Source organism: Rhodamnia argentea, chromosome 2 (assembly GCF_020921035.1).
Source record: "Rhodamnia argentea isolate NSW1041297 chromosome 2, ASM2092103v1, whole genome shotgun sequence".
Classification (NCBI taxonomy): domain Eukaryota; kingdom Viridiplantae; phylum Streptophyta; class Magnoliopsida; order Myrtales; family Myrtaceae; genus Rhodamnia; species Rhodamnia argentea.
Genome location: NC_063151.1, coordinates 21,108,086 through 21,134,137, shown reverse-complemented (window position 1 = coordinate 21,134,137; position 26,052 = coordinate 21,108,086). Strand labels below are relative to the sequence as shown.

The window sequence follows — 26,052 nt, the reverse complement described above, 5'->3', positions numbered from 1 at the left end:
GAAAAACAACATCCCTTTTGCCAAAGGGCGAAACACGAATTTTTATACTAAATTACCATTCCATTCCATAAGATCACGGACAAGGCGTGCGATTTATTTTTTCCGACAGGTCTAGGCACATGGAGAGCATATGTTATGGGCATGTTTGTTTAAAGATGTGCAAATTTTATAACAAATAAAAAACAAATAGCACGACAAAAATAAAATAAAAATGAACCAGTTGAGTTTGAAATTTCGAGAATTTAGAGGGGTGGCCGAAATTATGAAATTAGGGATCCACCTTTCCTCATCCAAAATCCGATTTTAATTTGAGAAAATTATCTTTGAGGTTTGAAAATTTAAGTTCAGATAATTCTCAAAATTTGGATAATATCCAATCCAAATCAAATCTTATCTCCAAGTCGAATAAACTTAGACAATCTACAAGAGATAAAGACAAGATAGACATCGGATAAGCAACTCAACCAACTTGCATGCTAGAGATGAGCAATCAAAGCGAAGGATTATCCAAGATAAGTTAGATATCATCCAATTCAAATATTCTCAAAAATTAGATAAAGTTCAGTTCAATCAACTATCATCCATAACGTGAGATAATGCCAAATAACCAAAGATGATATCAGTCAACCAACCAAGACAAAGATCAAAGCAATGCTCATCCACTAACATATTGAATTCGGCCAAGAGAGACATGTGTGCCAAAATTTCAAACTTTTGTCCACTAAGAATTCTCATCTTTCTTAATCAATTCAACTTGAACTCGAGAAAATTAACCAAATTTACTTTTGAGAAAATATATTGTCCCAATTAAACATCAATTTCTCAAGAGTAAGACCTAATTTGATCAATTTCAGGAACAAATTAAACTTCATTGAAAAAATCAAATTTTTAACCCACAATGTCCAATTTTCGGTTTTAGCAATGATTGACAGAAAAAGCTTTAGGTTTTCGGCATTTTTGGCAAAAATCCATGTGTTCAAATTTGCTTAGAACAACCATGCAAGTTACAAGCTAACTAGCATGATTTAGCAACCAAAAATTCAGAGCTTTTACCTTTTCTCAGCAAAATTCTGCACTTACGCACTTGCTGGAAATTCGCCCAAAACAGTCCTGCTTTGAGCCGATTCGTCACCAAAACAGCCCAAATGATCTAACACAAGTGATAGAAAGATTAGAGCTTTAAATAATTGTAAAACAAGGGTCAATTGACCTCAAACCGGGGCTGAACAGTAGCTCAAAATCGGTTGGACAGCAGCTGGATTCCTCGGGCTGATCGAGCAATGCCAGGGGAGGACAACCATGTCGGGGCTGAGATGGATCGCGTGGCTGAATGGCGGAAGTGGACGGTATTACGACGATTCAATAAGCTCGATCAAAAGGAATTCGCAGCAGCAAAATCGAACTTCAATCGGCACAAGACGACAAGTAATTCATGCAGAAAAGTGTAGTAATCGACCCTCGAGCGACGAACAAAAGCCTTCACTTGATAGTCAATAAAAACGAGCTGAATAGCTACCATTTTAGACACCGAACAGCAGAGTTTTAATCCCCAAATAGCAGAATTTCTCAACGCCCAAACAGTGGCGAAAACAGCCCCGAGTAGTGAACAAAATCTGCACTAGATTGTTAGCAGAAAAGTCCAACAAATAATGCCGTTTTGGATTCAATCAGTGAAGAATTAATCCTCTTGAACAGCCCGAAACTTCAGCACGAAATTGCAGCAAGAACAGCCCGTGAATAGCTGCAAAAGAGCCTTGAACAGCAGCTTCTAATTTGTCGTATGTTACTCTGACCATTGGCTACTCTATCTCTTATCTTTTATCTTTCAGGTGCTCGTGTAGGTGTGATGGATGTCACCTGTGCGTGAGGACAAAGAAAGACAAAGGAGCAAACTTTTTATAGTGGATCAAAAGAAAACTCCCTGATGATTTATCTTCATCCACGCTTGATGATGGTCTCCCCTTCAATGTGTTGGACGTGTCTGAGTGCGGTGGAAGCAACGAACTCAAGTTGCAGGATCGGGAACGAGTTCCCCAACGAAAACCACCATTCTTTCTCTTCAAGCCCTCTCTCAAAAAATATGCCGTGTATTATTTTTTGTGCAGCCTCCTCAACCCTAAGCCATAACGAGGTATTTATAAACTAATATGACTTGTTAATGACCGTACGATTAAATTTCTGATCTTCAAGAGTCCGATCCCATTAAAATTCCTCACAAACCGGACTATCGTGGGCTATCCGAATTTCATCCTCTTGCGGGCTTGATCGCACTCTCAGGCTCAAATTGGGCTCTAATTAATTAAATGAATAATTAATTAAGATCCTTTAACATTTAAATGAGCATAAATGGGCTGAATTAAATATGAAAATAAGTTCAAGCCCTCTTAGAATTTTTCGGTAATCTCTCCATGCTTAGCCAAATTTTCCATGTGATGCCTAATCCGTCCGCTTGTCAATTTAAGCTCAATTACTTTCTCCGGCCTGAATACAATGATACGCATGACCGACAAAAAGTAAATATGCAATGCATGAGAAATTTATTTTTGGTAAGAACTATGACTAGTTCTTATTTTATGCTTGAAATGAATGATTTCGGAAAAATCAAAATTTAGGTGTCAACAGGGATATGAACAGAAAATAGATTGCTGAAAGTAAATTTACAAACCACCACCAGTAGGCTTAGCCTTTTTGATTCTTATGATCCGATCGCTTGGAATAACATCGGTAACGAGCTTAATAGCTCAAGGTGTATTCGATGACCTTGATCGGTGATAAAATGAAGATTCGAAGAGTTCGTGGTACTCATCTAAACCTTATTTTTTGAAAGAATCGAGAGCCCAAAGCGTCGAAAATAGGATTGGCCGATTGATTGTGGTCATTTCTTATTTTTCGACATTTTTCTGAATTTTCCAGAATTTTGAGAAACAATCTACCCTTAAGGGGTAAAATCATCATTTTTATAAAGAGTTGGGATAGGAAAAACCCAAAAATAGGATTAGCTAGTTGAACGTGGTCATTTCCTATTTTTTGGGCATTTTTCCAAATTTACAGGAATTTTCGGGGACGATTTACCCTTAAGGGGTAAAATCATCATTTTTAGAAGGGATTGGGATATAAAATTCCAAAAATAGGGTTGGCCAGTTGAATGTGGCCATTTCCTAATTTTTGAAATTTTCTGGAAATTTTTTAAAATTTTTCTTGTTTTTTTCTATTTTTTCTGAATTTTCCATAATTTTTCATTTTTGTAATATTTAATTATCCTATTTTTTAAAAAAAAGGGTTTAAAACAGCCCCTGCTGATGTGGTGCCACGTCAGCACCACGTTGACGGTTGACCGATCAACAGGCGTTGATTGGTAAGACCTCTTCAAGTTGAAGAAAACAAACGGACGGCTAAGGGCTTTCCGGCGACGATCCACGGTGAGATCTTGTCCGATTTTGGCGATCTAGGTATCGTTGGAATCGTCTTGAGACTAGCTATGACATATCCAAAAATGACATGATCCAATGGTGAAAATTATATGAAAATAGCAACAACAAGTTCGATTGTGGTGCCGATTGGCTGTACATTTTTCATGATATCAATCCAAACCAAAGCTATGACTAGCATCTATGGAATTCATAGGTACTTACCTTGTGGTCCGATCACTTCGAATGACGTTGAAAACGAGCTTATGAGCTCATGATAGCCTTGGAGGGGTTCGAGGTCGACTCGAAGTTTTCATGCGTCGAAAACAAAAAGGAAAAGGATATAAGCGCTTAGTAGATGTTCAGAACAAGCCTGGACTAAAAATGATGAAGAAACTTCGAAAAATGGAGGTCTGCCACCCACGGACCTCCGTAACTTCGGGTACGGCACCTACCTTTTTACAGGGGTGTTAATGTGTTTGAGGCGGTATAGTGGCTTCGCCTGGACTCCACGAGATTCGGAGTGGCGGTGGCACCACTCGGCCTCGCCCGAACCGTCGGGAACCAAAGCTTTAAGCTCTCCATTTCGTTGCTTCAATAGTCTCCAGAGCTCACAGAGCATTCCTTCGATGTTGGATATATAGTGAAGAAAGATAAGGGCACTTCTCCCTTTCTTTTTTTTGGCATGAATCTTCTGCAAATAGCCCTCAGAATTGTCTTGCTCTTTTGGCGTCTCTACAAGTGAAGTTCATGAGCAAAAGCTTGGAAAAAGAAGGATCAATAGATATGCAAATAAGTCATCCTCCTGGAAGATCAGCTTCCCTGTTTTTCTCCATGAAAAATCTGCATCAAGCTTCCCTCCCTCGCTCCTTTGCCCCAGGATTCCTCTCTCTCTGTCTTTTTCTTATCTTCCTCTAGAAAGTCTTTTAAAATGATGAGCATGCTTGGATCAGTGCTCTCCAGCTCCCCCCACTATGTAACTTGGACGAAGATGAGAGGAAAAAAAAAAAACATCCTCCTCTATAACATGCTCTCTGGATTGTTGTCCACCAAGCCTGAAATGCTCTCCAGCTCACCCCCACTTTTTCTATGGCCTACTAGCTTATTTTCTCGTGCTCTTTGGAGTGTCGGGAGAGTGGTTGAGTGGTAATCTTCGTCCGAAAATCACTCTTGTCCCCCGCACTCATTCTCCACTCAGCGAGGTTTGAGTTCGAATCCCACTTTTTCACCGAAAGTATCAAACAAAATCCTTCAAATACTCTTCCCCTTTCATGATTATGTCCACCGAAACATGACTCCGCTTCCTCTTTTGACTGATGATGATCACTACCAGTCTGTTTTCCAATTTAGGCTTATTCTCACACTGCCGGCCCAATGAAATGTGAATGCAATTTATGTAAAAATTAAATATGAATGATATTTTTTTTAGAACTAAAATTAGTTCTAATTTTTATGCATAAATAACTGAAAAAGATTAGTCAAAATTTAAGTGTGAATAATTAATAGTAGAACGCTACAAAACTACATGGATAACCGATACAAATATACTGACATGACAAGAATTGCCAACAAGTGAAGCCTCTAATATTAGCTCATTCTTCCAATTTTATGATATCTATCGAATTGAACAGCGATGAACGATGTGTTGATAGCCCTTTAGAAACTTGTTGCATGCTCGGACGATGCTCCGGTTTAGGACTCAAGCACGAAAATGCGATCTTTGTCGTGAGAGCCACTTCCCCTAGCAAATCGCCTTCAGGGTATGGAATCCTCTGATCCAAAACTTCTTTTAGGGAGCAATGGGGGGTTGTCGAATCACTTGATGTTGGTAGAGATGTGGACAAGAGAGTTGATATGAGATTGCCCGGATGTCTTCCCATTATCACTTCCATCGCTAAGACTCCGAAACCATAGACATCGTGTTTCTCGCTCACTTCCATCGTGTAGGCAAGTTCTGCAAATAGAAAGGAACAACCCGTTTTCTCACTTGATCTTATCAGCGCTTTCTAAATTGATCTTTTACTCTGTTAGAAGAACATATAAGTAAGGGAAACCAGTTTAAAGAAACCTTGTATGGGACTGAAATACTAATATGTCTTTTAAGTAGGACTTGCTGAATGTTCGAAACATCACATACTTATGAATGAAAAGGAGTAAATCCTCATGAAAAGAAGGAAGAGCATTTACCTGGAGCTGCATATCCAAATGTGCCTGCAAACGAAGTCCAGTTAGATGAATCAGGTTTTAGAACCTTGGCTGTGCCAAAGTCCGAGACGTGAGCTTCGTATTCTTCGTCGAGTAAAATATTCTTGCTCGATATGTCACGATGGATTATCGGAGGATAGCATTCATGATGCATGTAGGACAAAGCATTAGCCACACCTTTAACGACATTCAATCTCTTATTCCAGTCGAACAGTCTTATCCTTTCTTCGTTCTTCAAGATATCCTCCAAGCTGCCCGATTCAAGATGCTCATAAACCAAAAACGAATGGCGAGTGCTCGAACAAAATCCGTACAGCTTCACAATGTTTCGGTGTCGGGTTTCCACCAAAGCATGAACCTCCCTTTCAAATGCTTTTCGACTAGCCATTTCGACATCCGGTGCTTGGTTAAGTTTTTTAACGGCAACAATCTCACCCGTTCGCAACTTGGCCTTATAAACACGCCCTTGTCCACCTGTGCCGATGCAATATTTGGCGTCGAATTCCTCGGTGGCATCGATAATGTTCTTGTACACCGTTCTTCCATCGTAGCTCCATATTTCCAACATATGTTCACTGCTCGCTTCTATCAAGCCGTTCTCTCCTTCCCTTTTTCTTCTGAACACAATGCATGAAACTCCCACTACAAGAAGCAAAGCAAGCAGGCAAAGAGAAGTAGGGAGTAAAATGAGGAGCAAATTTGTGTGTCTGTCTTTCCCTTTCCCCGCCGTCCCTGGACAATGCGTGAGACCCGTAATATCTCCGCACAAGCCTTTGTTCTCTCCTACAGTAGCGATTGTAGCATTATGAAAGGCTGGGATGTTTGGTAAAGGACCCTCTAACTCATTATAGGATACATCAACAGATGTAAGACCTGTTAGATGATCAAAAGCTGGTGAAATCGAACCCGAGAGTTGATTGTGTGAGAGATTGAGTGTTTCCAAATTGCGCAATTGTCCAAGATCTTGAGGTATATCTCCAGTAAGCAAATTTCGGCTTAGATCGAGACTTTGAAGAGAGTGGAGATTGCTGATCTCCATTGGAATGCTCTGCTCAAGATTATTTCTGCTTAAATTTAGATACTGAAGGTTCACACACTGCCCAAGCTCTCTGGGGATTGAGCCACTTAGCTTGTTTCCCGCAACGTTAATTTGTACAAGGTCCGACAATGCTCCAATTTCGTGAGGAATGTCGCCAGTGAGATGGTTGCCATCCAGCCAAAGCTCTAGCAGATACTGCAACTTTGCAAGTTCTTTCGGAATTTCCCCGACAAGATTATTGGAAGATATATGTAATACATGCAATTGAGTCATCTTCCCAAGATCAGGCGGTATCATGCCTGATAATTTGTTGTCGGAGATTTTCAGGCTCGTCAAATTGCTCCACGTGCCCAATCTTGCTGGAAGCTCTCCGTAAAGTTCGTTATTGCTCAGCTCAAGATAATTCAAGTAGGGGTATGTGCCAAGAACATCAGTAATGTTGTCCTTTAGCTGGTTCTTTTCGAGCCTAACTCTAAACAAACTCGTACAATTTTTCAGGCTTCTTGGCAGGGGTCCAGTGAAGTGATTGTTGTATGCAGTGAAATTCACAAGAACATGACCGCTGCATATATCCGGTGGCAATTGGCCGACAAGCTGGTTATCGCCGAGTTGTAGGCTTGTGAGGGATGTGAGATTGTTGATCTCCACTGGAAGAGAGCCTTCAAGGCTATTGTTAAATAGAAACAGATCAACAAGGGCTCCTAGTCTTCCCATCTCTTTCGGAATCGACCCCGACAACTTATTTTGGTACAAGTACAATCCATTGAGCTTGCTTAAGTTTCCGATACTAGAAGGTATAGAACCGGAGAGTTTGTTTTCAAAGAGGAGCAAGGCAGTCAAGTTGCCCAACTTTCCTATGGTTTCCGGGATTGATCCTGTGAGATCATTATTGTAGAGAGCGAGTTGAGAGAGAGATCTAAGGTTTCCGATTTCGCGAGGAATAGGACCGGAAAGCTTATTGTTGAAAAAAGAAAGAAGGCCTAAGTTGGTTAAGTTCCCTATAGACGACGGGATCGAACCTGTTAGATCATTGCTTAAAAGCTCAAAATGCAGGAGGGATCTCATTCCTCCAACTTCTTCAGGTATGTGGCCAGAGAGTTGGTTTCCATAAAAGTAAAGAAAGCCTAAATTACTCAAGTTTCCTAGAGTTCTCGGGATAGATCCTCTGAGGTAATTGCTTGATAAATCAAGCTCGCTAAGAGACCCCAACATCCCTATTTCTATTGGAATGGACCCAATAAGATGATTATTGAACAACCATAACTTCGTCAAACTGCTCATATTTCCAATGGAAGAAGGAATGCGACCGCCAATGCGGTTGTTAAATAAGAACAACTGGTTGAGAGATTTGAGCATTCCTACTTCTTGAGGGATGAACCCAGAGATGTTATTGTTTTGAACGTATAGCCCAGTCAAGTTACTCAAACTTCCTATGGAGCCGGGGACCGAACCTGTGATGTTGTTCGATGACAATTCCAAAACTTCTAGAGACCACAGCGATCCGAGTTGGATTGGAATCTCTCCAGAAAGGTGGTTCTGAGACAAGTCTAGGTAAGCGAGCTTGGAAAGATTGCCAAGGCTCAAGGGGATGTTCCCGAAGAGCGAGTTGTTGTCAAGTTTAAGAGTGACCAAGTTGGGCAACGAGGAGAAATCGAGATCGTGAAGCATACCGCGAATGGCGTTGCTCGAGAGGTTCAAGCTGATGACGCTCCAGAGAGGATCGCAACTGAGTCCGCGCCAAGAACAAGGGTCGCTTCCGTTCCACGAAGACAAGATAGAGTGACTCTCGCTGTTGAGCTGGGATTTCCACTTCAGGAGCGCCGCCACTTCCTCATCTCTTGTTTGGCTGCCTGAAAGAGCGAAGGCCATTAGAGAAGAGCTTTTGGATGAAGCAGGACGAGACACTTCTTGCATAACAAGCATGAGGAGGACATAAACTAGGAGGAGCATCGAGAGCTGTTTTCGAGACGATGCCGCCATTTGACAGGAGGTTTTAAGCTATGAGGAGGGGGTGCTTGTGTTGTCTCAATGGCAATGCTAGCGGCCGAGGTATTTGTAGTAGAATGAAGCGGGATCTTTATGCTATCTAAGACCAAGTCAATATTGGTTCACACTCTAAGCTCACCCAATGCTTGCTGTCCATGACAGCTCCCGGTAGTTTTGGCTTTTCTCGTTTGAGAAATTTAACATCCGGTGTCATTTCAAGAATGACTTTGAGAGCACATTCTGTCCATAGAAAAGAGGAGCATTATCTTCTTCGGTCCCCCTTCAGAGAAGGGTCGGTCTAACTCAAATGTGAAAATGTGAGCAGAAAACTGTGAGACATTTGTATCTACTAGACCTATCAAAATGAGTCATTAGTTGTTATATGGGTTAATTATATTTAATAAATGGGTTTATGTTAAATGGGTCGGAAATGGATTTTTAACTTACTTATACCCAACCTACCCCTATGATATTCTCTTCATCTCTCTTGCCCTCACTCGATCTTGCATTTGCTCATTCGTACTCTCTCCTCAATTTGGGTATAAGATTTTCTAAACTAGATTGAATATGAAAGTGTTTTAGAAATATATTTCGAGTCAAATATGAGTCAGGTATGAATCGGATTACATATGAATCACTATATTTGTATTATAATAATTGAATCATAAATGGATTAAATGAGTTTATTTAAATCGGATCATTTATGCTCGACCCATTGGTTTTACCGAACGTAGTACCTACGTAGAGTCCCAGTTGAAAGACAAGTTTTCATATGTACTATCCTTTCTAGGAAGTGATAGACAGGGCATGAGAGGTTTCACTGTCAAGAAGAGTGAAGAAGAGCCCACAGCATTCAAATCAAATAAACGCTAACAAAACCGGCAACTTGCCCACATTGACTTCATCAACAGTAGGTCTTGCCATTTGTCTATTTATGATCTCGGAAGTCCCTTGTTATTACTGGCACTGGCAGTATCAAAATCCAAGTCTCCGAAAAAGAAATTCGCTTTGCGGTGTCCTAATTTAGTTGAAAAGAATTTTCGTGAAACTTTTTTTTCTAAACTTGGGGATATTTCGGAGAGTCAAGAAATGGTAAATCAATTGGGAAGCGTTAATGTTTCTGGTCAACGAAACCCTTTCATTATATTAGAAATAAATATGTCCTTTTTTTTTGTTGGTCGAAAATATGTCGTTTTACTGGAAGGTTTTATGCACTAAACATCGCCCCGAGCATGTGCAAACTCAAAATAGAATATGAGGAGTCAAATACATGACGTCTCTCACTCATGCCACGTTAAAGCAAGTCCACGTTGTTACATCCTTCATATTAATAGGGAATTTGGAACTTTTAACTTATTGTGAATTTAAACTGTAAAAAGATTAGTAATGTTGAAAATCAAAGCGTTCTTGGCTCTCGCTAACCTCTGTCCTTCATTTAGGTGATTGTCTATGCATGCTTACTATCCGACTCTAGTCTGTTTGATTTGTTTTCGGAAAATGCAAACGTCTTTGGGTTAAGGGATTTTTTGAAATGCAAACAGTGTTTGGTAGAGTGTACTTTAGAAATAAATTGGGAAGCAACTTTGACCTAAATGAAATTTGATAAAAACTACGCTTTGTAAAGAACTTTTATTATTGAGCATATTAAAAAAAAATCAATTATTTACCGGTGGAACTCGGGGTACGCATGACAACACTTCTGCTTCAGAAATGACTTCAGAAGTAGAAGTTGATTTTTTAACTTCTACTTCAGTAGCAGAAGTTGTTTTTTCTACTTCTACTTTAGAAGTTGATTTCAAATCAAAGAAAAATGTTTAATAACAGGGAAAATTTCTATGAAAAATTATTGATCCTAACCTAAAATGCATTTTATTCAAGAAAAGTTAAATGCCAATACTAACGAAGTTTTCATGCATGTCGAAGACTAATCCTACTAATTACATTCGATAAAATAAATGTGTAATCAAGTGCAGAGATAAAGCACATCAAACACAAATCAAGGCTTCCCTAATATAGCCCTAAGGGCTTAGAGAATGTGTGATTAGAGTTCACGGATGAATTGGGAGAAATTGGAGACAATTTGCCAAGAAGGGCAAAATTGTCAATTTGGAAAGATCGGGGATAAAAAAAATCCAAAATAGGTCTTGGCCAGTTGATTGTGACCATTTCCTATTTTTTGGAATTTTCTTTTAATTTTCAAAAATTTTAGATTTTTAATGATTTTAGTGATTTTTTATGAATTTTTTTATTTTATTATGATTTTTTTCAGAGCTCACGAATTTTTTTTCTGAATTTTTTGTTACTTTTGGAAATTTTTATGATATTTTTATACTTTTTAATGATTTTTTTATTTTTCTTTTTTTATTTATATTTAAATTTTTTATTATTAAAATATTTTCCGGACCACGTCAACCCCGCCCGCACCTCTTGGGAGAGAGAGAGAGAGAGAGAGAGCCCGTAAACGGAAGAAAATATGAAAAGGGAGGAGTGAAAAGGAAAAAAATAGCTTCTGATAGTGAGAAGTAAGTATTTTTTACTTCTCAAAAGTGCTGCAAAAATCACTTATGAAGTAAAAAGTTGTTTCAAAAGTAGAAATTTAAAGTCGTGAACCAAACGGATTTCTGTTTCGAAAATTACGTTACCAAACGGATTTCTGCTCCATAAGCACGTCCGAAGTAGAAATTCGGCTTCGGACGTGTTATCATGCGCGCTCTCGCCCACCGGTGAGCCAAATATGCCGCCGGCGCCTCAGGGGAGGCCGGCGGGCGGCCAATTGGGCTTGGCAACCACTCATCGGTGGCTAGCCAACCACTTGCAAGTAGTTCGGGCCTTAGCCGAGAAATTAGGGTTTTTGTGGACATTCTCGGAATTATGAAACTGGAGTGAGGTCAAGGTTGGAAGAATAAAAGCATCTATTTTCATTCCGAAAATGCTATTATCCAAATGCAATTGCATTTCCTCAAAGATAGTACATGGTGTTTTGGGAGCAAGCTTGTTGACACTAAAATAAATTGTCCGCTGAAACACGTGATGCACATGTGAGGAGTAAATGCATTTGCAAATCACGCGAAGAATCGACACATGTGCGGATCACGTAAAGAATCAACACATGTGCAAAACACTTGAGAAATCGACACTAGAGCAAGACACATAGGGAGAAATGTTGAAAATATGTCTCGAGTTTAAGCTCAAAGTAAAAATATGAATATTCCGAATTGGATATTCCTATTTTGTATTGGATGAAGATTTTGAAATCCTCATAATTTTATCCCTTGAGTTATTGAAATGGGCGAGGGGAAGATAAGTATCAAAGTTCAAAGCCGAATATTACAGCCGAATCTTACAGAAATCGCTTCCGTGTTCATTTCGGTCGGGATAACAACAAAAGGGGAGTCCAAGATTAGCTCTCTTCTTGGTTTGGTCAACGTGCGACTTTCACCGGGCGGCGGGTTCCAAAGAGGTATATGTATTGGGTTGTCTTTTTGCGAAGAAAGTGGGCAGAGGACTTTTCGTGAAGCTTGATGCCATTTTATACAATTTGGTGTTCAAAGCTTGGTGGTGTTCACCAATTGCTTCCACAAGATTGAGTGTTAGTAATTCCTTTGTAAAATTGAGAGATTATTTTATGAGGAATTTGGACTAAATAGTATGTGCGTTATTAGATGTATTTGGGGTTGGGAAACATTAAGAGAGTGTGAGTTACTAGAGTGTGGTTTGTAATCTCCCTTTATCGCTTGATCTATAATAGAATTCATTATTGCTCTCCCCGTGGACATAGGTCTCTACGATCGAACCGCATACATCTACCGTCCGATTTATTTTCTTATTCTGTCTATTTATTGTTCGATCATTTGTTCTGCACAACAAGAAAAATGCCTCGATAGAGAATAAAGAAAGCCTAATAGGCATCATTTGAATAAAAATTATCAAACCAGTTAGTAGAACTAGGTGTCAACAAGAAGCAGTCTCGCAGGATTCAAAGTTTTTCAAGGAGCGCCAAAGAAGACGAAATTATCTCCTTGAATTTCATGGTGGGAGGATAGATTCGAGGCAGTTCGAATAGTCTCCAAGAACAAGTTAAAGAGTCCATATAATGTGAAGAGTGTGAGCATACCTCCCACGATCGAAAGAAAAATGGTAAATGTCCTGTCGATAGTTACTAGAATGACGGACTTCAAAGACCCAAGATGCGGAAAATGTGGGCATGACTGACACTAGTGGAAATTGAAGAAAGGCACCAACATCATCTATTATCTATAATCAAATAACTGCTCAAAGACTGGGTCAAAAAGAATTTGAAAAGGCCAAGGAAAGAGGCAATTGTTGGTACATTAGGATTACAACTGCTGAAGAGCAATTACCACTCCAACCATTAATGATACCACTAAGCATCCATAGAGGAAATCCCCCAAACAAATCAACAAATTTATCTTATCTTTGCTTATTGTATTGCATTTACTTTTCTTAACTGTAGCTTTTAGATTCTCGTCGTCGAGTCAAACTCCGACTTTTATTTTTATCCTAGTTATTGTGCCATCGAGTCAAACTCTGATACATTATCGAAGCATATTCAAGGCACTGTCATTGAGTCAAAATCGACACTCGTTTTGAGTGCGTTGTTTCGTTATCATTGAAGGGAATTATGCTTGGAAGACCATACCATCGAGTCAAACTCTGATTTGGTTTACACTTGTACACTTTATTTCGATTTCATCTATATCGATTCTTTTGGATTTGTACTTGCAAACTCTCACCATCGAGTTAAACTCTTATTGAGACAATATTTATGTAATTATATTGGATTCTCTACTGACTTTGCCCGTTGATTCTTCCGACTATCGAGAACTCTCCTGTCCAAAATCGTCACAAAACCCCTTATCACATTTGAAAACCGAAGCACGAATTTTTGTGAAAGATATTTTGTCGCAGAGCAATTCCAACGAAACAATTTTTTGGTACATCCAGTGGGACCCTTGTGATTGATTTGAGGAGAATGTCCATGAGAACCAGAAATCAATATAATCCAGACAACATTGATCGTGATGCCTCTCCACCACCGCCTAATGATCGAGTAGGTGTATCAGAGTCATTAAACATTCAATTAGTTGCAGACCAAGTGCAAGTTGTTGAAACTGATATCCAGAGGCAACTTACAAATAATCCGAGGGTACAAATGGAGATAAACTCGGCTACTACTGCTATGATGCGGTAGATTTTCAAGGAGAGTCAGAATGAGTGGACCAATCTTGTGACTAGACAGATGGCGAAAATGCTCAAAACTTTTATAATCAACACGATTATGGAATGTGATTAGAGGCGAGAGTCATCAAGCAGTCTCGATCTCACGCATGGTCAAAACACTTATATACCGACGACCTCCGAATATGTTCCTCAATTCGCTAATCTCATACCCACTATAGGGAATCCTATTCAAATGGCGCCTCGGGTACATCCAACGAGAATTCTTTAAAGGGGTGAGACTATTGGCGGAATGCCGATAAACAGAGCAACTCGGCTTGGTGGAGCGCAAGTTGGTGTGAACAGTAATGGTGAAAATAGTCAAATGGGCCAAAACGTCTATCGAAACATAATATCGATAATGGCTATACTACTTTCGAATGTAATAAATATTAAGTACTCATATTAACATTCTATTAAAGCGACACCTATATTTAAGTTCGAGCTCTCAATTATCACATAAACAATGAGCTTAAATTTTATTTCATCTCTATTCATCACGCAGTAAATAGAGGCGATTGCCCATGTGAGTAGGCTAGTCTCTTATCTATTCGACATACCTTCTCAACATAAAGCACTAAGCTTTAATATTTATAAATATTACTAAAACTCATAGGCAATAATCTTAAACTTCACTAACAGTGAACATTTAGGGAAATTATAATATTTAGTATGTTACATTCTATGCAGCCCTAGAGATTTTACATGACTATGGAAAACATCTCTAGGTATCGGCTTCACCATCGGATCCGTTAACATTGTATGCATAGATATATATTGTACGTTCACATCCTTTCATACAATCATGTCTTTTACACAAAAAAAAAGAAACACTTTATGTCTATTTGTTTGGTCTTGCATTGGATCCTTAGTGTAAGCTATTGCTGGTCGGCTATCACAATTAACCAATAATTGAACTTGCAGCATCCTTAGCATAACCTCACCGATCCAAACATTTCTTAAGCCAAACACCCCGTTATACTGCTGCTGATAACACCACAAGATTAGCTTCCATCGTGGATAATGCTATACACGTTTGCTTCTTATTACTCCTTGATATGGCGTCATTCTTAAGTAAGAAAGCAAATCCAGAGGTAGAATTTCTATCATCTAAACCTCCTCCTTAGTCAACATCAGTATAGCCTTCAAGGGTAGATCTCTACCTTTATAACTCAGCGAATAATCAACAATACTCTACGGATATCTTAGAATTCTCTAGACGACCATCCAATGTGCTTGATCTGAATTGAATTGGTATCGACTAACCATTTCAACTACATAACAAATATCGGGTCTTGCACACAACATAGCATACATCAAGTTTCCAACAATACTAGCATAGAGAACACTTCCCATTCGTTCATTTGCTTGTGAAGTCTCAAGATACATTTTGTGGTGTTTCAAACTAAGGGAACGTGCCTTTTATCACATTGTTGAGTACGATCTCTCTCTCTCTCTCTCTCTCACAGTTTTGTCGCTTTCATCCAAAAAAGCAGAGGCAAGAAAAAGCAAAACAACGACTCTATCTTCTCAATTCTCCAATGTGTGATTGAAGCGGGGATTCTCGAAACTGCAAGTGTAACATCTAATCTGTGGCTATAATGGTACATCCCTCTTGTGATGTATCGTTCAATCAATGATTCAAGTCTATTGATCCTTTTAAGCATATTTTTTCGCACGTTTAACTATTAGAACAAAGGATTATGTATCCTTCATGTGTATTACTCCGGTAATTGACATATACTATCTCTAGTTTGGCTGAGTGGTTAACACTTACGAGTTTTATGAGTGATTCTAAATACGATATATCTAAGGTTTAAATCATGATATTTCTAATCTAAATGAACGCATGACATAGAGTTCGCCGCCACGTGAGTATAACTAATTAACATGCACACAAGCAAGGCAAGTTGTATTGATTGAACAAGAAGGTTGGGATGCTCTGTATTATCGAAAGAACTTAACCAACTGGGAAAATGGGACCCTAATATGATATTGCCGGTATCCGATGGTACAGGCAATTCGAACCGGTGTCGTGTGCTTAGTCCATTGCACTAAAAGTCCGATTTCTTAACCACGAAGTCTGCCCAATTGCGGGGGCGAATTCATGTTGAAAGTTTCTTTCAAAGGTATTTTTGAATGCTAGGTCATGGATTCTATCCAGACCATCACTTTCTTTGTCTTGTTACACACCCACCTACTATCGACTTTCAGAAGGGCGCACATGTTGGAAGAAAGAATAGTCCAATTGAATACTTGCGTACCATATGTTTGTGATTGCGTGGGTTGGGGAGGAAGGGGGAACAAGGGAGAGTATTAATAGAAAGGGAAATTGAAGAGATGTAGTACAACATTGGCATTTGAAAGCTCATGGTCTCTTTCCTTTTTTTGGGGGGCATGCAAAAAAAAGTCGTCTTGAATGTATGTATTACTTCCACCGTTGAAATGTATAGCTCATGGAAAAAGGAAGCCCCCTTTGGAATTATATGAGCAAATTATGTAGGTAGTACACAAATATGATTTTGGAAAATGGTCTGCGCAAAATTTGACTATTGGTTAGCTATGATAAGAAAAATTGTCCAAAAAATCCTAAATCTATTCCACTGCGGCCAATTTAGTTATAAACCTTTTTTATTGTGCCAAATTTAGTCCTGCACATGTTGATAACTTGTCAATTTACTCCTAGATCTTTTAACGATTTGTCAATTTAGTCATTCCGATCAATTTTGACGAGAAATTGCTAACATGACAATCTAATCAGCGTCAATCATCCTACATGGCACAACATATGTTGATATTGACAATTTTAACAATTTTTTTCTTTTATGATTTTTTTCCCTTCTTCCGTTTCATTTCTTTTTTCCTTTTCTTTTTTCTTCTTTTCTTTTTTCACATTTTCCCTCCAATGGCCATCACTAGGCCTCGTCAAATGCCCGACGGCCGCCGCCGACCTTGCCTGGATTTGTCATTCAATATTTATCATCTTAAACCCTAAACTTTGCCTAGTGCAATTCCAGTATATTAAACTTTTGTTGTATCACCAAAAACACTAAATAATGTCCACTATAACACTAGTACCCCAATTTTTCGGTCTCCAAAGACCCATAAATATGCCCATTTTAACGCTAATGCTCCAACTTATTTTGTGTCATGAAAACATCTAAATTTATACCAATGTGTTAAAAAAAATACCCTCAAACTTTATGTCTAACATCATATCTAGGGGTGAGCGGTTCCCGATCCGATCCGGTTCCCATAAAAAATCGGGAACCGGACCGGTGGTCCCGATTCCCACTTTTCGGAACCGCGGACCGGACCGGTCATCCTCGGAACAAGGAACAGGACCGGACTGTCGGTCCGGTCCGATTCCCAGGCGGTTCTAAGGGTTTCCGATCCGCGGTTCCAAAAAGTGGATGCACACTTTGATAGAAGACGCGATCGAGCTCAAGGTCGAGGAAACAAGGGTCGATATACCGCAAGTTCGGCGGAGTCAAGGCCTCTTCAATTGGCAACTTTAGATCGAACCTTAAATGACTTAAACCTAAACAAAAAGTAAACGCTAGGTTTATTTTTAAAAAAAATTAAAAAAAAGGACCAGTCCGGTCCTGTCCGGGTGGTCCGGTGCGGTCCGGTTCCGGGCCCTAGAATCGGGAATCGGACCGCCCGGTCACCGCTTCCAATTTTAGGAACCGGGAACCGGACGAGATCCCCCTAAAACCGAGAACCGGACCATCGGTCCCGATCTAGGCGGTCTTTTTTGCTCACCCCTAATCATATCCACGTCAATCATGTTTGTCTAATGTCGTCCACGCAAGCCACCACGTCAAATTTTTATCGGCTGTCTTGGACGAAAATGTGATTGAAGGTTTTTTTTTTTTTTTTTTTGTCATCGATACAAGTTTAGCGGTATTTATGACAAAAAAAAAAAAAGCTTAGAGTATTAATGCCACAATGGATAGTCTTTTATTCTTTGTCATTATCGTAAATTTGGAAATCTCGTATTTTTTTGCGAAATAAAGAGAGTGTGTCAGCAAAAGATGTGATGCAAGAAAAAGTGACACAAAAGTTCACATCCCACTAGCAGAACTGTCGAAGTGATGGTGATTTTGGAGCAGGGAGGGAAACACGGCATTGAAGAAAGACTGCACAAGTTCCCAAATTATCGACCGACGCTCAACTTCCATTTTCTTTTGGAGTTAGGTCCACAAAGCAAGTAGCGTGCTCCGTGTAAAACACGAGAAGTGGACGTGACCAGGTCAAACAGATAACGACAGGTAAGGAAACAAAGCAAAATAGAAAGAGCAAGAGGTGAGATAAGGAGCTTCAAAGTCCATAATCATGATATCGTGTTAGACAAATTATCTTCTCTCACAGGCTTAAAACCGTTTGAAAATGGAATAATATGTATACATAGTATATCCAACAATACCGTCCATAGAGAAAGATCAAAGCCGCATGGACACGACAATGATCATTCGAACTGCGATGGCTTCCATGGCATGTCATGTATGATCTCAAACAAGCGACGAGAGTTTTGTTTTGATCAGTTTAACTTTTTCATTCTCTTTCTTTTTTCCGACTTCTGGGCATTTTGGATCAACGTTTGTTGTGCTTCTCTGATCCCTTGTTTTCATTCATCAATCATGGTACTGTAGCTTTAAACAAGGACGATGGATGAACCGACGGTCATCAGCAAAGCGATAGACATCATCTCGTGATCGTGACCACACCCCATCACGACGCGTACACCGTTCATATGACATGTGGGGCGCTCCGTTTGCAAAGACTTCTTAGTCTTCTTCAGAGCAAGGACTTGATATTGCTTGCTGCAGTACAATCCCCGCCGGCATTATTGACTATGCACTCGTTGACAAAAAAGCATGAAAATCAACAAATGCGCAAAAAAGTCCTTTTTCTCGATTTTTATCTTCGGGCTATATTTTCTCCCAATTTTAATATCATAAATATGGAAGCCATCATCAAGAAACAACAAATTCGACACGAGGTGTTATAGGGGCCCTTCGGTAAATCTTACCACATCATAACACGACTGACCTTTCATGAAATTTTTTTTTTTTTTTTTGCTACGAAAATTCAATCCAAAAGTTTAAACCGATAGGCGGAGAAAAATCATGTCCAAGAAATAAATTAGGGCAGAATGTGGCTTTAGTACTATGTTGCAAAGTCCATCTTAAAAACTTAAGTCAATTGTCTCCCTCAAGGTTTTTGCGCTCTTTGTGTGACATAACAATTGATTTTCTATAATGACAACAAGAATGTAGAGAAAAAGGAACGTAGACAACTTACCTTTTGATCAAGTTTGACATGAAGCCTGAACGTGTTCGATTTTTTTCACTTGATGGAAACATTGGGTAGCATCTATCAAGAGCATCTCGACCATACCCAAATTGTGGAAATCCGATCTAAGAATATCATATATTAATATTTATATTACTTGACTGTGATGGTACTGGAATTTCACAAGCTCTCGATCCAATGGCACCATTTATAAGTTGAGTTTGCGCTTTCGAGATTATCATGAATTACTTCAATTAGGTCTAGGATGAGATATTGTATGAATACTGATGTCGGACGGAGGAGACAAATGTGTTTGAAGTTTCGCGGACACAATGGGCTAATGGCTCGTAGTTGTGAGTCTTGGCAAAACTAGAAGTGGCGATTTCAACCACGACACGAAAACGTGATTCCAACACGGCTGCAAATTTATGAGAGAAAGACATGATTGGCACAATCCAATACGATTAATTTCGAACTAAGAAGAATTGACATATTTCACTCATTTTCAATGAATAAGTACTTTGCAATCACATTAGATTAATAGTAGAACGTTATGAAACTACATGGATAACCGATACAAATGTACTGGCATGACAAGAATTGCCAACAAGTGAGGCCTCTAATATTAGCTCATTCTTCCAATTTTATGCTATCTAACGAATTGAACAGCGATGAACGATGTGTTGATAGCCCTTTGGAAACTTGTCGCATGCTCGGACGATGCTCCGGTTTAGGACTCAAGCATGAAAATGCGATCTTCGTCATGAGAGCCACTTCCCCTAGCAAATCATCTCCAGGGTATGGAATCCTATGATCCAAAACTTCTTTTAGGGAGCAATGGGGGGTTGTCGAATCACTTGATGTTGGTAGAGATGTGGACAAGAGAGTTGATATGAGATTGCCCGGATGTCTTCCCATTATCACTTCCATCGCTAAGACTCCGAAACCATAGACATCGTGTTTCTCGCTCACTTCCATCACGTAGGCGAGTTCTGCAAATAGAAAGGAACAACTCTTTTTCTCACTTTATCATATCAGCGCTTTCTAAATTGATCTTTTACTCTATTAGATGCACATATAAGTAAGTGAAATCAATTTAAAGAAACCTTGTATTGGGACCGAAATACTAATATGTCTTTTAAGTAGGACTTGTTGAATGTTCGAAACATCACATACTCATGAATGAAAAGGAGTAAATCCTCATGAAAAGAAGGAAGAGTACTTACCTGGAGCTGCATATCCAAATGTGCCTGCAAACGAAGTCCAGTTAGATGAATCAGGTTTTAGAACCTTGGCTGTGCCAAAGTCCGAGACGTGAGCTTCGTATTCTTCGTCGAGTAAAATATTCTTGCTCGATATGTCATGATGGATTATCGGAGGATAGCATTCATGATGCATGTAGGACAAAGCATTAGCCACACCTTTAACGACATTCAATCTCTTATTCCAGTCGAACAGTCTTATCCTTTCTTTGTTCTTCAAGATATCCTCCAAGCTGCCCGATTGAAGATACTCATAAACCAAAAACGAATGGCGAGAGCTCGAACAAAAGCCATACATCTTCATGATGTTTCGGTGTTGTGTTTCCATCAAAGTATGAATCTCCCTTTCGAATGCTTTTCGACTAGCCATTTCGACATCCGGCGCTTGGTTGAGTTTTTTAACGGCGACAATCTCACCCGCTCGCAACTTGGCCTTATAAACACTCCCTTGTCCACCCGTGCCGATGCAATATTTGGCGTCAAATTCCTCGCTGGCATCAATAATGTTCTTGTACACCGCTCTTCCATCATAGCTCCATATTTCCATCATATGTTCACTGCTCGCTTCTATCAAGCCGTTCTCTCCTTCCCTTTTTCTTCTGAACACAATGCATGAAACTCCCACTACAAGAAGCAAAGCAAGCAGGCAAAGAGAAGTAGGGAGTAAAATGAGGAGCAAATTTGTGTGTCTGTCTTTCCCATTCCCCACCGTCCCTGGGCAATGCGTGAGACCCGTAATATCACCGTACAAGCCTTTGTTCTCTCCTACAGTAGCGATTGTAGCATTATGAAAGGCTGGGATGTTCGGTAAAGGACCCTCTAACTCATTATAGGATACATTATTTATTAAATATAAAATTTTATTTTTAATATCTGCTGATGCGGGGATTGAATAGCGATTTCGTTTGATAATGTTCTAGTTCCAAAAATGGTTCATCATTACAGTCGTCCGATGATCTGGTCCCGAAAACATATCATGCGAAGAAAAGCAAAGGTGTTCTATTTCATCACCCTCCTCCTCCTTCTCCTCCTGTGGTCCATGTCCGGCAGAAAAAAGGAGAGAGAGAGAGAAGAACTCCCACCTGCCCTCCACATACCATGCGATGGCCCCTCCGCTGATCTCCACCTTACATTGATTCGGACACGTGTACGGCGAAATGGAGGGAAGAAAATTGAGTCATTTATGGTGAAAATTGGTGTCTGATCTGGGAATGGTAATATGATAAAACGACTAATCTCGAATAAAGTACGAGCATCCAAATGGCTAATACAATCAAGAGGCAAGAAAGAGAGAGAAAGCACGGAGGAAAACGTTTGGAACGAAGGCATCTTCGTGGAAAATTCCACACCCTCTTCCCTCCATCTCTGTCTCCCTCGCCATTGTAGCCACGAATCGCCGTCCTCTGCAGGCTCCGATGCTCATCGTTGTTGCAGAGCCCATCACCATTCTCTCTCACTCTCTCTCACTAGGCCACCTCACCCTTAGATCCAGTTTAATTTTACATGTTTTTTTTTATGCGATATCGCGTGTATTCGAATTACATAAATAAATGTCACGTCAGCATTTTTCATTCGGCAAATTAGACGAAAATTAATAAAGTGACTCAATTATACTGATTTGATAAGTTTTTGGACTTCATTGCACTTTTCGAAATTGAGGACTCAGTTTGCACTTACCCGTAGAAGTTAATCCCTACAAAAAAAGTATGGTCTCTCTCTTTGAAGAATGTATAGATACTTACCTAATTTGATCTAAACAAAAAATACTCTAACCTGCATTTGAGTTTTTGTATGACTTATGATGTTGGTAGACAGTCCATAAAGCTTGATGCCAGCTTATACCAATTGTTCTCTAGCACCCTTTGAGCGCATCACCTTCTCTACCGTCAGTATTTGCGATTCTACAAGACAAGCCACCAATAACGAAGAATGGTAACAAGTAAATGTGATAGCTATAAGAATTATCAACATCTTGTTATCTTTTAGGTCATTCTCAAGGATTGGAAGTCATCGCTGGAGTCCATCTCTTTCGGGTTGAAATTGCAAATCGCGGTGAATCTTAAGTTCTTTGGACAACGCTATGCATGTGAGATATAGAAGTTACCGAGGCACTTGTGTTTCAAAAAGTTGCAGGTGATTGGCCTGCATTTTTCTTAATTTAAGTAGAGTACGAAGCTCTCTTTTTTCTTATTTTATTACACACTAACTCTGTCTCAAGCACTTCGACCAAACAAACTGTGTGGCCATTTATGTGGAAAGACTTATTAGTCTTTTGTTGAGCAAGGACTTAGGACATAAGTGTTGAAATAGTTTGTTATCATAAAGAGGTGACTCTTGATTAAGATATGATGTGACTCTTGAATTAAAAAAAAGGGGACTCTTCGTTACAAAAAAGAGGTTATTAGCAATTGTGAAAGGAAGTTAATTTAAATATAAAGAGTGGTGATGATTATGGTTAAGGTACCTATTCTCAAGAGTCGTATTGATTTGATATCTTTAAATGGAAACCATATCATACGTTATTGATAATGATCATAACTGTTCCCAACTTCACATATATATAACTCTCTTCCTCTTCTCTTTTCACACACATAACTTTGACAATGCATTCAAGATGAAATTTTTAAGAGAGAGATTGAGTAATTGCTGAATTCGTTTTCTCTACAGCTTTGGTGCATATCCTGGAGATATATTTATTCTAAACCTGATAGCTACAATAGTGTGGGGCAAATAATACCTTAAGAACAATGATCGTCATCTCGCATCAAAGTATTAAGGATCTATTTCTACTTATCTATCTTTATAATATTCTCAAGTTTACCCCAACAGTAAGTCAACAAAGTGAGAACTTCCACTTTCCTTATAAGTCCACCACGTCCCACTAGAAGTGAGATGGTGATTCCAGAGGAGAGTCTTCCATGCAGTGAAACACGGCATTGAAGAAGACCGCACAAATTCTGCAAATATGGACGGGACAGGCACTCGACGTTCAATGGAGGACTTAACCATCGACTCCATTTTCCTTAGGTGGGCCATGTGAGGAGTGTATTAAGGATCTATTTCTACTTATCTATCTTTATAATATTCTCAAGTTTACCCCAACAGTAAGTCAACAAAGCGAGAACTTCCACTTTCCTTGTAAGTCCACCACGTTCCACTAGAAGTGAGATGGTGATTCTAGAGAAGAGTCTTCCATGCAGTGAAACACGGCATTGAAGAAGACCGCACAAATTCTGCGAATATGGACGGGACAGGCACTCGACGTTCAATGGAGGACTTAACCATCGACTCCATTTTCCTTAGGTGGGCCATGTGAGGAGTGTATTAAGGATCTATTTCTACTTATCTATCTTTATAATATTCTCAAGTTTACCCCAACAGTAAGTCAACAAAGCGAGAACTTCCACTTTCCTTGTAAGTCCACCACGTTCCACTAGAAGTGAGATGGTGATTCTAGAGGAGAGTCTTCCATGCAGTGAAACACGGCATTGAAGAAGACCGCACAAATTCTGCGAATATGGACGGGACAGGCACTCGACGTTCAATGGAGGACTTAACCATCGACTCCATTTTCCTTAGGTGGGCCATGTGAGGAGTGTATTAAGGATCTATTTCTACTTATCTATCTTTATAATATTCTCAAGTTTACCCCAACAGTAAGTCAACAAAGCGAGAACTTCCACTTTCCTTGTAAGTCCACCACGTTCCACTAGAAGTGAGATGGTGATTCTAGAGGAGAGTCTTCCATGCAGTGAAACACGGCATTGAAGAAGACCGCACAAATTCTGCGAATATGGACGGGACAGGCACTCGACGTTCAATGGAGGACTTAACCATCGACTCCATTTTCCTTGGAGTGGGCCATGTGAGGAGTGTAAAACACGAGATGTGGACGTGACCATGTCAAACACATACCCACAGGTTAAAAAATAAAAAAAAAAAGCAAATTAGAAAAAGCTGGAGCTAAAACAAGGAGCTTTAGAGTCCATAATCTTGACTTTTACGCGTGTTAGATAAGATTATCTTCTCTCAAAGACGTAAACCGATTGAAAACGGACTAGTATAATACAGAGCACATCCCCTAATACCGTCCAAGGAGAAAAGTTAAAGCCGCATGGACACGACGTGATTATTCGCAGTGCAATCACTTTCATCACATATGTAGTCTCAAGCAAATATTGAGAGCTTTGTTTTGGCCCGTTCATCATTTTCTTTAGGTTAGAGCTTTTTTCACTTATCTTTTAGCCGAGACACTCCTTATTTTTATATTTTTACCATACTAACTCTTGTGTGGGCCACCACTTATCTCAATTTTTTCTTTTTAATGTTTTGTTTCTTCTTTTTCTTGCTGTGCGGGTCCTACCTTCTATTTTCTTCTTACTTCTCTGTTAGAGACAATTCTTTCTTTCCATGCTTTTGATGTCCCTGTTCTCGTGTCGTTTTTTTTATTTATGAATTTGAGTTCATGTCAAAGAGTTTCAATTGGGCATCTTAACATGTCAGGGGTAAGAACAGCTGATGGAAGCTTGATCTTCCTGTAAGCCAATAAAAACCTTAGAACGGCATCTCAAGATCAACATAGCTAGAATCTAGAAATAGAATAATGATTTAAACGAATTTGTGCACCTGATTTGAGATATATATTTCTTAATACGGAATAGCGACAATCCAAAGCTCAAATACTTCTCATTTTGTTTCGGTCGAAAAGTACTACTCCTTTATTAACCTCTGTAGCCCTTGTTTAATGAGCTAGCCCTTCAATGACGCCAATCTGTATATGTTCCTTACGTGAGTTTGTCATAAGTTTGATATGACTAGAGGAAGAACTAGAGTTCTATTTATAAAGTTTTCGGCCAGCCCTCTCTCATCATGCGCCGGGCTTAACTCAGCCCACATAATATTAGATCCATATTAGACTGGTTAAGAGTCTTTACATCTTACCTTACTAGATCCACCTCATTAATGGTGAATTAATCTCGTAAAACGGTAAATTACAATCTCAATTAATAAAAGCCCACGTCAAGAAAACCTAGAAATTCCTAGTGAGAAGCATCCAAGATTTGTCCATGAAATCTTCTATGCTCATTCCATTATCACACGCATCCTCCTAGTCTTCTTTCCACAGCCACGGCGTGTGGTCTAAGTCTCCAGCTTGGCTCCTCAAGAGCATTAACCTGTTTGCGTTCATCAATGACAAGTTGCGGTCCATTTGCTCCCCACTGTTCCATTGCCACCCCTGTTGCTAGATCGCTGCATTTCGCAGCAGAACCGGATCAATTTTTACCCTCCTTAAAGCGTCCCTTTGGAGTCCAAGGATGTGCTCGGCCCTGTCGACTCCACTATCTGCTGGTTGTCCCGTGTGTGGCATGAGGACTGTTTTGGCCCAAGAAGTTGCCATAGGCTGACGGTACAGTGATTTGATGTCCGTCTTGAGAACTTGATAGCTTGAGGTGGGGGCCGGTGACGACATTGAGAAAGGTCTTTTTATGGGATTTGTTGGAGTTGTCATTGGATGTTTACTTTTGTCTTTGTGCATTCAACCTTTACTAATATGAATGCAAGCATGTGGGAGTTCATGGGATTGTAAAATCGAAATTCACAGAAGCAATACAACGTC

At 39.6% G+C, this 26,052-nt stretch overlaps 1 protein-coding gene across 2 annotated transcripts in view; it reads right to left on the bottom strand.

Annotated features, from left to right (window-relative positions):
• Nucleotides 1-26,052, bottom strand: part of LOC115730655 (MDIS1-interacting receptor like kinase 2-like) — a 188,807-nt gene that overhangs the window by 20,969 nt on the left and 141,786 nt on the right. The window contains exons 1-3 of one of the 2 annotated variants that reach the window (XM_048274210.1): nucleotides 8,672-8,846; nucleotides 5,595-8,634; nucleotides 4,925-5,361 (exon numbers count right to left, since the gene is read on the bottom strand). In XM_048274210.1, coding sequence (XP_048130167.1) covers nucleotides 5,000-5,361; nucleotides 5,595-8,631 — 3,399 coding nt within the window. In that variant the 5' untranslated portion in view covers nucleotides 8,632-8,634; nucleotides 8,672-8,846 and the 3' untranslated portion in view covers nucleotides 4,925-4,999. Of the gene's footprint in view, nucleotides 1-4,924; nucleotides 5,362-5,594; nucleotides 8,635-8,671; nucleotides 8,847-26,052 lie in introns of those variants that run through there. The other variant, XM_048274209.1, reaches the window with a different exon arrangement.